The 17,937-nt window shown below is 40.7% G+C and overlaps 1 protein-coding gene across 3 annotated transcripts in view; it reads right to left on the reverse strand.

The window, feature by feature from the left end:
- Window positions 1-17,937, reverse strand: part of sipa1l3 (signal-induced proliferation-associated 1 like 3) — an 84,826-nt gene that overhangs the window by 8,363 nt on the left and 58,526 nt on the right. For all 3 annotated transcript variants that reach the window (XM_032590682.1, XM_032590680.1, XM_032590681.1), the window contains exons 6-17: window positions 16,945-17,133; window positions 15,524-15,698; window positions 14,655-14,758; window positions 11,768-11,925; window positions 11,099-11,681; window positions 7,598-7,696; window positions 7,344-7,519; window positions 3,793-4,044; window positions 2,629-2,811; window positions 2,056-2,180; window positions 841-956; window positions 315-757 (exon numbers count right to left, since the gene is read on the reverse strand). In XM_032590682.1, the coding sequence (XP_032446573.1) occupies window positions 315-757; window positions 841-956; window positions 2,056-2,180; window positions 2,629-2,811; window positions 3,793-4,044; window positions 7,344-7,519; window positions 7,598-7,696; window positions 11,099-11,681; window positions 11,768-11,925; window positions 14,655-14,758; window positions 15,524-15,698; window positions 16,945-17,133 (2,603 nt within the window). The remainder of the gene's footprint in view (window positions 1-314; window positions 758-840; window positions 957-2,055; window positions 2,181-2,628; window positions 2,812-3,792; window positions 4,045-7,343; window positions 7,520-7,597; window positions 7,697-11,098; window positions 11,682-11,767; window positions 11,926-14,654; window positions 14,759-15,523; window positions 15,699-16,944; window positions 17,134-17,937) is intronic.

Genomic DNA, 17,937 nt, shown 5'->3' on the forward strand with positions numbered 1-17,937 from the left:
TGTGAGATCAGCTGAAATGGTGAAAAGCTCCCTGGAACAGACTGCAGCACTGGCCCTCCTGTAACCCGCTGGTATTAAATACAGATTGCTTTAATCCAGAACTAAGTCTGTGTTGAATAACTGTAGTGGTTCATGTCGGGCTGGATCTATTGCAGCTCTAATGCAATGGATCTCATGATCATCTGTAAGTTTTACAAGGATTAACGCTGCTATATGCTGTGGAGCTCATCTAGAGGCAATAGGAAAATGCAGATGGTTTGACTAAAAGTCCTCTAAAATGTTTTCAATATTCAACATGACAGTTTGACTCATACCTCGGTTTGAAAGCGTCCATTTTTTCAGCGCTGGAGCTGGGAGGCGGGAACGTTTTGGTCGGGTACCCTTTGTTCTGATTGGCAGCGCCTGGCATAATGGGTGAAGACTCCTGTCTCCTCGACTCTCCGCCGTTGCTCCTTCCCACGGACAGCTCCGGAAAGCCGCTGTAGGTCGCCGAGGGATGCATGGGTTTGTGAGACTGGCTGCCGGTCTTGTGTCCGCGGTGACTGCTGTTGTAGTGCGTGGAGGAGTCGATGCCGCTGTCATTGGAGCCCCCCTGGTTGAGAAGGTCTGGGTCCGGATCGACCGGGTCGCCGAGAAACCCGCCGCCTACCCGCTCTCCTCCAGGTCCGCCGTCAAACCAGCGCTCGTCGCTGTGGCTGCTGGACGCGTTGCTGGACAACGTGTTGCTGCTGGAGTGGCTGGAGTACTGAGCCTCGCCCTGGTGGGACATTAGGCGGACCCGGTCAGACAAAGAAGCCGGGAACAGACGAACAGATGAAACCGGCTGAAGATGAATCTGACCTTTGAGTGTCTGTTTGGAGAGTCTTTGGCCGGGACGTCCTGTCTGGTTATTCTCCTCTGCCCCCCTCCGCCACCTGGTCCTCGAGACGATGATGCTGGGACATGCCAGAGAGGCTCTAGACAGAAAACACGCACATGGAAGATTAAATAAATTACACTGAATGGCAATGGTTGGCAAAGAGGATTAAATACTTATGGCACATTTAAACACCGACCTCCCTCTGCACAACATCACTCAAAGCCCCTCTCACATCGCAGTTCTACTCACAAAGCAATCTGAGAACTCGACATATCGACTCTTTACACTCATTTAGTAAATGGATTAAATGAGGAATTGGCATTTTTTATTGTTCACATACACCAGAAATATTTATTTAGCGGCAACTAAACTCTGTGCTTGGAGCAGTAGCAGGAAATCCAACTGATTAAAATACGTTCCTAGTAGTAACATACTACTTTACAAATAAAGCACCTTAAAAACAACAAAGCTGAGCAAAGTGATGTACAATAAAACCAAACATAAAAGACAAACACAAGAAACACAGAAAATAAGACAGGAGCTGATCCATTCTCACACTGAAATAAGTGATAATTTTCTTTTTTTTTTATGCAAGAATAAAAATATCAATGTACTACTCCTGCAGGTGCTGCTGGGTCTAAACCACATGACTCCAGTCTTGCTCTCATTAAATCTTTGAACATTCACCAGTGTCTTTCAGTGGAACATAAACATGGTGGAAATCTGGATAAAAATAAAAGCAATTGTAAAAAATAATGCCAAGTAGCAGCATTATGACAAAAAAAGTAATAAAAAATATAAAAAGAGTTCAGAGAATGGAGCTTTGCAGTACACCTTAGAAGAGGCCAACATAAGATAACATATTGTTATTGGTGGAACTTTTTCCATGTGAGATGTTGGATCAAGACCAATGTAGAGTTGGACCTGTGATGTCAACCCACAGCTCCTGTCTGCAGAGGAGAGTATCACGGTTTACAGATTTAAACATGCTGTTTACATGCTGAACAACGGATATCTTGGAGAGAGCAGAATCTCAAGGCTGGAGGAGTTGCACAGAAGAATGAATTATAATCAACTTACATTAAAAAACAGCTTCACAGAAAATTTGCTTGAAATCATTTCGTACGCACAACTAGAAGAGAAACACCAGGAAGAGACTCCTGAATCAATTTTAGTCTTTAGTTTGAATTTGATACCTGTTTTGCAGCGCTCCATTGTGCTCTCCTGACTGATGAACCCTGAGGAAGACTCTCCACTAGAAGTGAAGTCCACACTGAAGTGCGGTTCATAGGGCAGCAGGGGGCGCTGTACTGATCCAAACCTAAACAAATCATAAAGGTTTTGGATGAGTAAACTTAATTACTAATATTTCAAGGGAAAATTGAGGCAACGAAAAAAAAACAAAAAACAAAGACATATACTTCTGAAATAAACGATTTCTATTTAATTGATGAAAAAATGTTTTCCAAGTGTTGTTATGCATCCTGTTGGCAGTTGAATAAACACGTTTTTCTGGTTGGGTGAGATGTTATCAACCTCCACACTGTGAGGAAGAGCCGCCCACACAACAGATTCTTCCTCCGGGAGAGACAGTGTGTTCATTTCACTTCCTACTCCAGACATTATTCACCCTCTTCCTTAAAGTGAAATAATCTTCCATTAGCACGCTGAACAGTCTTTACAGGAAGCATTGGACGTGTTCAGTCAAGATCCAAATGAGCTTTAATGAAGGAGAGAATACAGAAAACCCCAAACATGCCGGTACGCACCTGTCGGGTGACGGCTTGTAGCGTACAAAAGAACCTGGAGTCATTCCAGGAGAGCCCATGACGGAGAGGGCAACCAGCCCCGTGGAGGGCGAAGAGAAGCTGGCAGAGGGGTTTCTGTAGGGAAGGACTCTGTCGCCTCCTGCAGGAGACATGTTGTAGTGGTTCTCTGGGTAACTTACAGGCCTGGAAGACAATAGTAGAGTGGGAACATGTCATGAATATGAACAAGACTGCGATAACATAAATAAAATGGATTCAAATTAGGTGAGAAAAACACTTTTTTTATACTTTAGAAGTGGGCAGTGTGAAACCATTCGAAGACGGTGTATATGGAGTTTAAACTACAAAAAACATCCAAAACAGAGGTAGTCAGTTCTAACTAGGGTCTAACTAAAAACTGTTTTGGCAGAGAAGAGCAAAAACAATGATAAAAAAACAGAACAGTTTTGTAAAAAGTTTAAGATTTTTCTAACATTCCAGACTACAAAATGATTATTAGCACTGTGATCAGTGCTGATTTCTTATCGGCCAATACACAAGGCTGCAATTTTGGTATCGTTCGGAAGTGAAGAAGTTTTATTGGGACACCTGTAAAACAAGCAGATGACCTGTGCACATGTATTAATTTAATCATGTGATGCTTAAGTTCCCTCTATGTGGAGTTGCTTGTTCTCCCAGTGCATGCATGGGTTCTTCCAGGGTACTCCAGCTTCAAACAGTCCAAAACATGCACGTTAGTTAACTGGTCTTTTTAAATTGCTCTTAAGGAATATTGTGTGTAAACGTGGCTTTGTGTTTGTGTTGCCCTGTGATGGACCAGCAACCCCACCTCAAACTCAACCAGCCTCCATGATCTTGCATAGATAAGCAGCCATGACGGACAGACGAATGCATGAATGTTTCAGACCAAAATGAAGACTTGGAGATGATAAATGCATTATGTAAATTAGATCTATACACCCTCTGCTTTATTACTAACTCCTAAACAATTTAGCTTCTCTAATACCATTTCAGGACAACTCTGCAACTTTTACCATGAATTATTTCTCGCTTCCTTTAATGTTTATTGATAAGCTGCACTGCCCTCACCACATCACTGCAGCAAAATCAGAGCTCAGTCTGCTGCTGTAACCTGGAGTCTCATGCCATATTAGGTGATGGTACCTCTTGGAGTTGAAGTGCTGTGGCTCTCTGTAGGGAACTGGAATCAGGGGTTTGTGTGAGCGGGCCAGAGGAGGAGGCAGGGGGCCCATGGGTCCCCAGCGAGGCAGGTTGGGAGCATTCAGGAGCCCCGCAGAAATGGGTGAGCTCTCCCATCGCCACGTTTGGTGGAGAGAAGGTCGGTATCCGACTGCCAGAGGCTCAGGCTCGGGCTTCTGCTCCATGGTCTTCATCTCGTACTCCTCTGTGCAGCCCCTAACGGCGGGAAGAGAGAGAGACAGCAGGGATGTTTAAATATAGACCATCAAACAAATAAACCCTTCCTGCTCACATGTCCAAACTCTACATTTTTTTCTCTCTCTTATCCTTCATCCACAGTTTAAAGGATTCTCTGCAGTGAGTTGGTAGAAAGCACGGCTGAAAGACTGCCACTTCCTCTGAACTCCGGCTGAACCAAGATCAGTGTGGAAAAGTTGCTCAGTATATTCACTCTGAATACAGTTCATGTGGAGGCTTAAATATACAACAGACATGTAACAGAGCTCATTAATGAGCTCCCATGAGACAATGGACTGAGGAAAAGAGGAAAACAGAAGATTAATGACAAATCAAATATTCATCTTTGCTACAGGAAGATTAGGTCACGTCTCTTTGTGAAAATGTGTATTTTATATTGACATTACTGCTTTTACCCACCAAAGAGCTCTTCACTCAAATTCTAAGTACAGAAGATATTTTGTGAAGGTAAAAAAAAAAAGAAGTCACAAAAATGTGAGTTCTAAGAGCCCAAAAGTAAAATATCATCTGATGGGTGGTGCAGGCTTCAAGTGAAAATGATCTGACATTTATTCTCATCCATAATGAAGCTCATTGCTGGAAGGCGTCTTCCTCATTTTGTTTGTATATCAGCTCCTTTCTCAATATTTTATATAGAGGTCTATTAAAGGAGAGGCAGGGATTAAAACATGCTGATAAGTTGGCATTTAGGATGAAAGGAGATGAACGAAATGGATTAAAAAAGTAGATGAAGAGGTGGATGATTAGCTAAACTAACAGAAGAGAAACAACGATCTGTATTTAGTCTGCATATTAGCTTATAATAGGTTATTCCTATAGTTTAATGGACATTCAAATTATTATTGGAGGGTTTTCAGGAGTCAAAAGGCTGAAAATATTATTGTTTCAGACTGACTTTCTCTGACTTTTAACACTGAATGTTTCTCATTATTGTCTAAAATGCATTCACTTTAAGGGTATAAACAATATATCGGTTTTAAAATCTAAGGCTGCAGCGCAACTCAACATAACTGATAATGTTAACTATAATAAACAATCTTCATCAATGCTTTTAAGTGATGCCATTTTTATGACTCTTTCATATTTTCTTAAAACATCCAAGTGTTTATGATCTAAACACTTGGATGTTTTCTGCATTGCTTTGTTGCTGAAATGTGCTACACAAATAAATTTGATTGATTGAAATGTTTTCCAACAAATCGCTGCATGTGAGGAGTGAAAAAATTTAATCTGTTTCTAGGGAAGATAATTAATCACCTAGATAGATTAATTAATTAATCAGATAAAAACCATAAGCAATCAATCTTGAAGGCTCCTCTGTCTCTTTAAGAAGGCCCTGCTCTTTTTGATACTCTGCCATCAGCACAACAATACTCCTCCATTATGCAGTGAACAACCTTTCCTAAGGAGTGCTGCATTGAGAAGTAGTTTGTATAATGAACTCGGTAGACTCGCAGTTAGACCAGGTGTTTGCCAGTTACTGCTGCCGCTAGTCTAGAGGAGCCGAGTGTAGGAGGTTTGTGTAAATAAGCGTTTGGGCACCCCTGAGTGGTTGCCGTGGGAGATTCAAGGATTTCTCAAAAGATGCTTGAAAGAATCAAAGCAACACTCCAGGTATGTTTCGGATGAGGGAATTACATTATAACATGACGTGATGCTCAAAAACGTCAAGTTTACAACATCATTGTTAACCGTTTGCATACAAAAACTGATAAAGACAACTGTTAGCTCTGGAAATGTTTTGGAAGATGGACAAAAGCAATCAACTAATGAATAATTAGGTGACTGTTTTCTGCAGCCTTTGAGAAACACAGATTTACATAAAGAAAACATGCAACAACAAAACGCCTCTAGAACACAGCAGCTTTCCAGGGACAAAACCGCCCCCCACAAATCAATGTCCATGAAGGCAGTGTGTACTACCACTGTTTTAATCAATACAGAATACCTTCTGCTATCGTCCGTATCGATACAGATCAGCTGCACAGACCCCAGCCTTGCATGCACACACGAGGGGAATACAAACCTCAGAGAGAGCAGAGCCTAACGTCTGTCAGCATGCAGTAATTCTCCCATCACATTAGCCAGGGTGACACAGCTGGAGCTCAGACACACACACACACCGTCAGACCCACGCCTTTTTCCTGCTGCATCCATCCGTCGAGTGGTTTCGCAGCCGAGACGGAGCCTTCCAACTTTCATCTCTCTCTTCCCCTCTTGCCTCCACCCACTCCTCTTACTCTCGGTGGTGCTGAGACACGTCCTTCTCATCGAGCGCTCCTCCCAGCCTCTCTCCCTCTGTCGCTCCACCTCTCCCTTCTTATTTTCCTTTCTTTTTATTTACACAGGGCATAATTTTTTTTTTTAAATAATCGCGTCGGCTTTTATTTATTTTCCCCTTTTTTGGTGTTCTTTTTTCTCCCCGTTCCAGCAGATGCCAAGCCTTAATCTCATGCAATCTGCTCGCCTGGCACACAGCAGCCAACGAGTCAGAGAGGAAGAGTGAAATGCAAAGACTCTAATTATCAGCTGCTCCAAGGCCACAGCTCAGTGTTTCGACGTGTTGGGGTGTGTGTGTGCATGTGTGTGTGTGTGTGGAAAGGGTTTAACTTGGAGTAATTAAACTGCCTCCAACATTAAAGGAATCCAACCACAGTGTGATCACACAGCCCGCCACAATTACGGTTTTTATGAGCTCTGATGCTCTGAAACACACACAGTGTGCTTGGGGTGGTATTTTTTTTAAACATTCTGCAAAACCACACCAGCATCTAATAATGGCTCTTTACTCAGGCTCACTCAAGACCTGGAGCACAGATGAGAAGATTAAAAAAAAGGGTGTAGCAGCAAAGGATTGTTGCAGAAGGACCAAACCAGCAGAGATTATCAGATAACAAATCCAAAGAAAGAGACAAAAAACGACAGATTTAGCTAATTCCTGTTCAACAAATGCTTCTGCCTTTTTGTCTCCGTGCCTCGTTTTGCTTGTTTCCACTCCAGCTACACGTTACCGTCTCTCTCCATTGGTTCGCTTCCTATTTTTTTTTTTTCTTCCACACACTCCCACACAAAATCCTCTCAGAACACTGGAGGCTGGCCACTGCTTTTGTGTGTTTCAGTGAAGAGCATCCTGTGCTCATTGTATCTCGCTGCTGCCCTTCCACTGCAGCCCTTTCTCCTCCTCCTCTTTGATATCTTCCAAACAAAATCGCTCACCATTTCAGCCACAGACGAAGTAAATTAATGTCCATACACACCTGCGAGGTTTGCTCTCTTCGTACGGAGGAATGATGACCACTTTGACGGTGACCGACGTCCTCAGCAGGTCGATCATCTGCTCGTGAGTGAGCGTCACGGCGGCCACCTTGCAGATCTCCACCAGACGGCTGCCCTGCCTCAGTCCCGCCTGCCAGGCGAAGCCATACTCCTCCACCTGCGCAGAACGAATCTGAAGTTATTCAGAGCCCAGCTTGTTCGTCGGCCGTAATCCAGCGCGGCCATCCGACGTTACCTCGGAGACGGTGCCGTCCAGACGGACGTGAAAGCCCAGCTGTCCCAGTCCGTTTCTTCTTAGCGTCATGTCCACCGTCTCACACCCGACTGTCAACATCTGGAGGCAAGGATTACAGTTAGATTCTTTCTGGAAAGTGAACTACTTCAACACGCATACATGAATTAGTAATACCAAGATTCAAATTTCAAGTCTCCAATCTCAGTGCTACTAACATTTTGGTAATTTTGTTTTCTTTGCGATGTTGACAGTCTCCAGATACTAAACTCGGAGAATGTACACTTTTCACAGTAAAATTCAAGCACTTTTCAAGCATTTTCAAGGTAAGTTGTCAAACTTTTCCGAGACCACACTTTGGAGATAAAAACAATAAAAATTCACTAAAAAAAGACAGTTTCAATTGACTATTATATAGATCTTGTATAGTACATTCTACGGCAGGGAGAAAGTAAACTAACATAAAACAAAAATTTGTGTTTTCAAATATCTCTCTCACACACTCCATATACAAAGCAGAGATACATGTATAATTGTTTATACTTACTAATCCAGCCTCTGGATTAGAAATTTTAATGTGAATTTTATTTTGTATGCCTGCTATTTTGAACATAATTTTAAAGAAGCAGCTCGAACACAAATGTCTCACAATTTCAATATGGAGTTTTAAACTTAAAATTTCAACTCAATCATTTTGCTTTTAGAAAATCAAATTTTCTCAGGCAATGTAATGTCTGAGAAAGGCATATTTAAAAAGGCATTCAAAAGCATTTTGAATTTTGATAAATATGATTCTTGAGAAATCTAAATCGACAGGGCGAAGCTTTGGGAAATTGTCAGCTGGAAAACAAGCAGAAAAATCTCTGATAGGAGAATCTGTCGACATCATACTGAATGCCATTTGACCACTGGGTGAAAAATCTGTCTTTAGGTTCACAGGTCTCCTGGTAAATCCAAACAAATTCCAAAGAGATTAGGAACAACCCCGTTCCCACAAGTGGAAATTCCCAGAGTGCAACTCAAGAATAAAACATCTGAGATGGTAATAACTGTTCAAATGTAAGCAGCTTGACCAGTTTTCAAAACAAAACTAAAATAACAGTGCTTCCCGAAAACCCCTCTAACCTCATAAAGTAATTGGCTTACAGTAGTCTGACAAAAAAACAACATTCTTGTTTTTTTTTTTACGTTTGTGAAAGGTTTCTGCAAGTAAAATGCCAGATTGTAGAACTCCTCACTGAACAAACATATATTAATAAAGACCAGAATTTCTCTTGATTTTAAGAACATATTTGAAAGCATTGTGAATTTTCTCTAATCCACACACTTAAAAGATTAAACATGGTACAGAGGCAAAAGAAAACGTATCGCAACTCATATTTTCATCAATATCTCAGAGAAACCACACGGTCACCAGCGGAGTAATTCTGGCTGGATGTAGCTCATCCCATCTCCCTTCTACAGTCCTTCCACTGGACTGAGAATAGACTTTAAAATACTGTTGGTAGTTCATAAAACACTCAACGGTTTAGCACCACAATACATTAAAGATCTGCTGTTGTTGCATCAACCTTCCAGACCTCTCAGGTCTTCTGGTTCTGCTCTGCATCCCCAGAACCAGAACCAAACATGGAGAAGCAGCATTCAGCTTCTACGCACCACAAAACTGGAACAAATTCTAGAAAACTCCAAAACAGCTGGAACACTGAGTTCCTTTAAATGAATGCTACATTATAAAATTGTGGCAAAAGTATTGGCCCGGAGATTGGAAAACATCCTCCCTAAAATAATAAACCCAGATCAGGCAGGGTTTATAAAAATGAGATATGGCACAGACGATATATGACGCGTTCTTAATGTTGTTCAGTACCTTAATACTCATAAAGAGCCAGCAGTAATTGTTTCCCTCGATGCCGAGAAGACTTTTGATCGAGTTGAATGGCAGCTTCTTTTTCAGGTGTTGCATAAATTCGGTCTGGGCCCAAATTTCATCAATCTGGTTAAAAGCTTTTATTCAGACCCAACAGCGTCAGTTAACACAAATGGCTTGATGTCTGAGCCCTTCAAGATTCATAGGAGTTGTAGGCAGGGGTGCCCCCTTTCACCCTTATTGTTTACATTGTTTATTGAACCTTTGGCCGAGATTATCAGGACTAATCCGGATGTATCTGGAATCAATATAGGCGGTAGAAACCACGTAATTTCATTATTCGCAGATGATGTACTTCTGTATATGTGCAATCCTGAAAAATCAATTCCAGCTATCCTGGAATCTATGGCTACGTTCAGTGCTTTGTCAGGTTATAAAATCAATTTAGGAAAATCTGTTGCACCTCTTTCAGCATCCCCCAGAAAGGTTTATGCAATCTCCTTTTCAAATGTCTATGAGAGGCTTCAAGTATCTGGGTATTTTTGTTACACCTGATCAGAATAATCATTTTGAAACTAATTACTCACCTTTAATTCAGAAGATAAAAAATTATTTAATAAAATGGGCTCCCCTGCCAACTTCTCTATTAGTGAGAATCAATACTATAAAAATTTACTTTCTTCTACAGAACTTATTATACATCTGTTCGCCTTCGGAGGATGTTTCCTGATGCTTCAGATCTTTGTCATAAATGCAAAATACATAGGGGCACATTTATTCATTTATTTTGGTCTTGCAATTTTATTAAAATTTTCTGGGAAGCAGTTCATCTGATGATACAAGAGATCATTGGTAAACAGTTCTCACTAACTCCCTCCTGTCTTTTTAATCATGCTTCAGACACTCTACTTAATGCAGATACTAGACATTTACTTGTAATCCTCTTATTTCTGGCCAAGAAAGGCATACTACTGAGATAGTCAGCACCACAGACCCCTACAGTTGATATGTGAATATCACAAATTTCTGCTATTGTCTCAGTCGAAAAATTGACCCATGATCTTCATCAAAAGTCGGACAAATTCCGGAGGATCTGGAACCCACTGCAACCTTTCTTACAGAGAATGTAAATTTTTTATTTTTTCCTCTTTTTTACATTCAGTATATCATTCATTTGGCTGTCCGATAGGTTTGACTACTCTGAACCATGCCTGGGAATGTCTGCCTGTATTTTGTGTATGTAGGCTGTAAGTATGTTTTTTATGTGGACACTGCAGTGCTCCTTGTTGATTTGGGGTGGGTTGTTTTCGTCTACTTTTGTCGATGCTTACATAAAGTTATGAAAAATAAATAAATAAAATAAAATAAAAAATAAATCAATGCTACAATCCCACCTCTTTAGAGTTGTTTAGCATTAAATGCAACATTGACCAATATATTTGATGTGTATTGATGATTTTGATGACAACATTTGATCAAATTTAATTTTTATTGCTGGTTTCACATTTGGTGATTGTAAGATGTTTTCATCATTCAAAGCTCTTTGAACTGCCTTGCTGCTGAAAAGCGCCATACAAATAAACTGAAGTCAAAACTGAATTGTATGAGAACTGGTGTAAGCTGGGAACTCTCACCTTTAACCTCTGCACCATCTCTGTGATGTCGTGTCCAGATCCTTCTGGTACTCTGACCGCAATGTGGTCTCCTCTCCCGTAAAAGATCTTTAATGCCAGCCGCTCCAGCGTCCAGCCAATTACATCACTACAGAAACAATTGAACACCACCTCTTTGGTGGAGCAGTCAATGAGGACCATGTATTCGTCTGATATTCCCAAGGCGCAGGGTAGCTCTGCGGCCCCTCCGCTGAAGTCCTGGGCCAGGAGTCTCCAGGCGATGGCCCCGTCTGCGTCCAGCTCCGCTCTCTCTCTCGCTTTCGTGCGTTCACGTTTCTTAGACGCGAGGGAGATGAGGTTGTTCAGTTTCCCAGCCGAGTCCAGGGGCGTGCTGCTGACGTAGTTCTCGGCCAGGTCGCGGAGGTACTCCTGCCGAGTCCGCGTCGCCATGGTGTGGAACTTGTCAGACTTGTGCGCAGCGTTTTCCGCATTAATGACTTTGGCGAGGAGGAAGTTACGAAAGTTCTCCGGATCACGAAAGGTGACTCCGCTGGGGATGGGTGGTCCAAAAGAGGGAACGTCCTCCATACGTGTTACAGCAACACTGAGGAAAGAAAGGGGGATTAGTGTGATGCAATCAAAAACGAGGAAGAAGAACTAAAAAGCTTAAGACCATTTGTGGATATTTACCTGTAGTAGGTGCCGTCGGAGCAGGGGTTGTGCACCCGAACAATAACGAAGACGTGCTGGAAGTGGGACCTGATGTTCTGAGGGGTGAAAGGCTGCGCTCCAGGCTCTTGAAAGATTATGGTGACAATGTCGTTACCTATGTGCCTCTTTCTCAGGAGCTGGGGAAGAGGAAAGAAAACATGGAACTGGTCAGAGCCAACTCTGCAGCCAACGTAAACTGGGACGCCTGCGATCGTACACAAAACGACAGCTCTTTATGTAATTTATTTATCGCCTTCTGAGTGGGTTTATTTGGGTCTGAGTGTTCATGTAGGAAACATGGCACACGGTCCAGGCCGAGCTTGTGCTGCAGAGCATGCCAGCTCTCGCTTCATTTCCACACACAAGTGTGAAAGTACCAATTATGTAATGCAGTCCAGAGGAACATTATTTACTGGTGCTGATAGGCTGTAGTTTGAACATCTGCACTTGTAATATACGCTAGCATAAAACAAGTCTAATCTGCTGCTTAGATCAATTTTCTTATCTATGTTAGGTTTTGCCACATATTACTGATCTGCAGTTGCGACTAGAAATAGAGACTTAAAAGATTTAATAATTCGTTTTCTGTTTCTTAAGCATTGCATACAATTAACAGACAATACATGATCAAGTATTTTTATGCTACAGTTTATGAAAGATTTTTAAGCTATTTTAAAGTCTAACTTCCACATGATCTATCGCAGATTTTTACATGCTTATCATGTGGATGTTAGATTTTTAAGCTCTCTTAAAGGTATTTAAGGTGTGTTGTTTGCAACAATGGGAAAGTCAAAAGAACGTCAACAAAAAGCTCAGGGAGAAGACTGAAGAGTTAAAAAAAAGAAAGAAAGAAAGATAACATTCCAAGATAAATCATTGGTATCAATCTAAGGAAGTTTAAAGTTTAGAGTTTGAGGAGAGAGTTTTATGAACTGATGAACTCAAACTGGAACCATTTAGACATCTTGGTGTGCAAAAGACCAAGTTCATGACCAGAAGAACATAATGCTTAAGGTCATGAACAGATGGAGAAAGGTTCAAGGGATTCCCAGAAATACGCTGCTCCCCTCTCTTTTCTTGCTTTCAAGTCAGCTTCCATGTTGCTGGGTTACTGCTTCCACAGTGGATTATGTTTGTAGTCAGATGCTGCCCCCTAGAGGCTAATTGTAATGAGAAAATGTCGTGTTCTGTTGAGCCTTCAACCCTGTAGATGGAGTCATTGTGCCACTTATTCATCTTCATATTTTGTCTAAAGGTTTTATTGCGACACAAAACTCATCCAACAGGGTCTGTCAGAAAACAGATGCTTTACTGCATCACAGAATTGCTCACTCATGCAGATTTTTACTTTTTGATTTCAATACTTACATTTTTCAGCTCATATTGAATCTATTGCACAGATTCACTTCTTTAAACTTCATAGTGTTGTCTGACAACTATCTTTATTGGAAGGTCTTAGAATAAAGCTTGTCCTCTGAGGCCATGAAATAATTTCAGAACATTTTTTTCAAACAATATTAGAATATTAACAGATTATAGTAAATGTTTTGTTGTGTGCATAATTTTAGATGTCTGACATCTACCAAGACTTTAAATTTATTTTGTTAAAAAGTACATGAATTTGTTCTCCACAGTTAGCTTTATTTACAATTCTTATCACTCTTTATTAAAAAAATTAAACCTGAATATTCTTTAGTATAACACCCCCACACACATTTCCAAGCACTGAGTTATAGTATAAAAATTTACACAGAAAATATAATAAAACTTGATTTGAACCTGTTTTACTTTACAAAATGATTAAGAAATTAGTTTTCAGATCCTCTATTTCAATATGTATCAAATGTTTAATTGCCAGAAATACTGAAACATTAAACTAAAAGTTTGACTTGTTTGTGTCTTCCCCCTTTATTTGCAATAGTTCATGTAAGTCCTTTTTCACAGTAATACAAAGTTTTGTTATCTGAAAAGTTGTGGAAGCTCCAAAACCTTAAAAATATCAATAAGTTGCAGATTAAACATTAGTCTCAGCTGTGAACTCTGAGGAGCCTCATATAAAATCCACAGCAAATATGTATTTAGTGTATTGATATATTCACATATACTTTCAACTGTTGGCTCAGATATGCAACTCCAGTGCTTTAATGCATTGATTATAAACTTGAACTCTCTGCAATATTATAACAGCAAGACGAGTCAATTATTTAAAAGACTCTTTTTCAAGCCAAACTTCATAAAATATGCAATGTCATTAAAGTTTAATTTTAATTCCAAAACAAATGGCAATAAGTCCACTTCAGAAGCAAAAATTGAAGATGCAACTAGAAGATAATTTGTTACTTAGAACTGAAAATCAAGTCTCATAATTACTTTTTAATGTCCTTTCAAGAACCTGCAGAAACCCTCCATGAGTGATTTTACCAGCAGCTTCTTCTGTAAACAACTGAGCATGAATGGCACGGCTGCTATGTTAGGATAAAAATGCTAAAGCAGAAAGAAAAAAGAAAACATATACTAATAACTACTCACTGGTGAACCCCACCCAGCGCTGTGCCAGTTAAAGACGGAAAAGCAGAGCCGACAGAAAAGCCACAAAGGCAGAGAGAGCTGAGACTATAAAAGCACAAAAAAGCTAAATGAAAGAAAAAAAAGAAAAGAAGAACGAACAAGTCACGGGTTACGACATCTTGGATTCTTGCTTTTATTATTCAGAGCAAAAAGAGATGTTTGAAGTCACAACCACAGACTTGCTTTGAAAGGCTCTGGACAACAAGAGGAAAGTACTTTCCTCGTATACACAGCAGTATTTGACCAGCTACAAAGCATACAGCCTCAGGTAGCTTTGCATGTTAATGAGCGTGTTTACCTGCTGCGGGTTGTTGGGCATGTATGGCAGCATGGTGGACACATGGAACATCACCTCATAGCCCTGGTAGGTGGTGTAAAGGGAGTGGGTGCCTGTCGAGTCAGCTGGGGAGAGGGAGGAGAATTAAAGTTATTTATATTTAATGTTGAATGTAGATCACAGATGGGTGTTGTTGAAAAGCGATTTTTCTGGTTTAAGTCGCAGTGTTTCCAGAAGTTCAGAATAAGAACACTAGACGAAGAATAAAATCCTCCTGACGTTTTGGTACCAGACTAAAACAGCTGCATTTCTGAAAGTTTGAAGATCATCAGAAAGGTCATTTATTTTCATGAAACACATTTATAGATAGATTTATCACACACAAAATGATCTATGGCTTAAACCTAGTGAAAACCAAAAGTTACGTTTTTCCAAAAATGTTATATTACATAGTACAGAAACGTGAGAAAAGCTGCTGACTCGACAGTCCAGCACACCGCCGTGGATGCCCTCGACAAGGAGGGCGAGTCAAAAACGCCTCTTTGCAAAGGAGGCAATGGATCAACATGGAGTTCTGTATCCAAGCATGCTAGTGAAAAGTTGAGCGGAAGGACAAGCACGAGTGGACAACGAGCAGATGCATGGCTAATATTCAAATTTTTGGTAAAATAAAATTTTCGATTGTGTTAACATAAATGGGATTAGATTTTTTTCAAAATTGAAGCACTGAAAAAAAAAAAAGACTTTTTATGGACTGCCCAACAGTTATGTAAAACGTTCAACCTTTTTATTTGTTAAAAATGGTTCCCCCTTCTCCCCATGTGTTTATTTTGCATCTGGGAAGCGGTAATGAAGGAATACAGTTATTACAGTAAGGAAGAGCCTCTCACTCTTTGTGTCGAGCTGTGCAGCGTATTTCGAGAATCCTTTGAGGAGCACCTGCTCCCCCAGCAGCTCCAGGAAGGCAGAGAAGGCGGGCGATGCCTCCTCGTTGTTGTACATCTCCTCCTCTGTACTCTGGCCCGCACGACACAGCAGAACACCCACTTTGTGCTTGTGACTCAGCTGCAACGTGCATGGACACACAGAACAAAGACAAGCAGATGAGATGTTAGACTGAACCTCCTGAGCTGCTGTCAGCGGATGAGACTTTAACCCAGCAGTAAAGTGTATTTATATATGGACGTGCTTACTAAAACACACAGTACAGTTTCGCTGTTGTATAATCCACCTACACAAACACCACACCAACTGCTGGTAAAATACCTCACACTCCGCTCACGAGGAAACAGCTCAAAGATAACGTGGCCAAACATTAAAGTTTTTATCTTTAGTCATACTCGTGACACACCCTGCTTCGACACAGCTTTCTCTGCCCACTTTTGGTACTTTGCTCCAACATTAAATCAGATATACACAGTTCAGGCACATTTTCCACACCGTCTGAGCAAACCATATGCCACTGTTATGCCTTATCTGATGCTGTTTTTACTTTGCATTCTTTGTAGCTACTCGACTTAAGCAGAAGCTTCAAAAACATTAAAAAAAAAACCCTGCAAATTAATATTTAGCCCTGAATCCAGTGTGTCAAACTCAAGGCCCGGAAGTCAAATTTGGCCAGCCATAACTTCTTCATATGTAGTTTTGTAGACTCTACAGGGACAGGGCACTATAGTTGTGTGCCTAAATATTATTTTATCAATGAAATCAAAGCAGTTTATTTTTTTATCTGCATACAGGCAAATTACATCAATCAGTCCCTCCGGCTGTTCATGATTGTGCGATTGTGGAAATTTACAGAAAATCAACAGCTTCCTGTACTTTTTTTGCGCTTATGCATAACTGTGAGTTTATTGTAAATTTCCTGCAAAATGTTCAAAAACATTGGATTTAAGTGATGCCAACTCCCACATGAAAGTGACAGAATTTCTTATTTCTACTCCACTGTTGCCTCAGCCCTAATGATGTCTTGTTAGTCTGTGATCAATGTGGCGAATAACAAAAAGTCACATTTACTGTCACATATACAAGCACAAATATTGAAATTACAAAAGAATTGTAATTGCAAAAAACGAAAAAAAACCCACACCCAATAAAAATAGCAAAATGCAGGAGCGGCTGATTAAATGTTAAAAGATGTTCAATATTATTACATTTTAAGCAGTACCCATCTATTTATTAAGGTTTTTGTTAATGTGTTTCATCGATATATTCTGGCACAACCGGCCTTTTGAGAACATTCATAATTTGATACACCACTAACCAGAAAATGAGTTTGACCCCCTGTCATCCTGAGAAGCATTAAACTCACCCCCTGTTCGTCCAGTTTGAGGAGCTGTTCTGTGACTTTGGCCGTGCTGAGCGCCAGTCTCAGACAAGAGACGTTGAGCTCAGGGACGACCTGCTCCAGGACGTCTTTGAGCGGAAGACCTCGGACAGTGCCGTGTTTCCCTGTCGACGCCACCGCGTCTTCCAAGATGGAGCCACGCAGGGTCACGAGCTACATGGGGACAGGAAGAAAAGGATTGGGACGAGGACAACAGTTTTTTTCACTGCAAAAGTTTTTTCCAACTTTTGCTGTGATTCAACTGCAAACTTTAATGCATGTTTAGATATTTATGTTTTTGAGCTTTGCAAATCTAGGCTGGAATTTTTGCCCATTCTTCTTTGTAAAATAGTTAAAGTTCAGAAGGAGAGCATCTCTAAGCAGCAATATTCAAGTCTCACCACAGATTTTACGTCTGGAGTTCGTCTGGGCCATTCTTACACATTAGTATGATTTGACCTAAACTACTTCATTGTGGCTCTGGATGTTTGTTTATGGTTATGGTCCTGCTGGAAGGTCAATCTCCACCCCAGTCTCACGTCTTCTGTTCTGCAGCCTCTACTATGTTTACGGGATGTCCTGCATTTAGCTCCATCCATCTCCCAATCAACCCCATTCATGAAGAAGAAAAGCATTCCTACACCACCATCATGTGTTACTATGGGGATGACATGTAGTGATAACCTTCCTCCACACAAACAAAAAGTTCAACTTTGGCCTCATCTGAGCAGACCACCTTCTTCCACATGTTTGATGCATGTCCTACACTGCAAAAACCCAAAATCTTACTAAGTGTTTTAGTTTAGTTTCTAGTGCAAATATCTTGGTACAGCTGAAATAGGGTAGGACTAACACACAGGCGACCTTTCAGCAAGATAGATACTAGCTCGTTTTAAGTTAGAAATTCTTGAATGTTGATAAAAAGTAGTAGCACCACTAGCAGGTTTTTCACTAACATGGAAAAAATGTCTTGATATA

Source organism: Xiphophorus hellerii, chromosome 18 (assembly GCF_003331165.1).
Source record: "Xiphophorus hellerii strain 12219 chromosome 18, Xiphophorus_hellerii-4.1, whole genome shotgun sequence".
NCBI classification, from domain to species: Eukaryota; Metazoa; Chordata; class Actinopteri; order Cyprinodontiformes; family Poeciliidae; genus Xiphophorus; species Xiphophorus hellerii.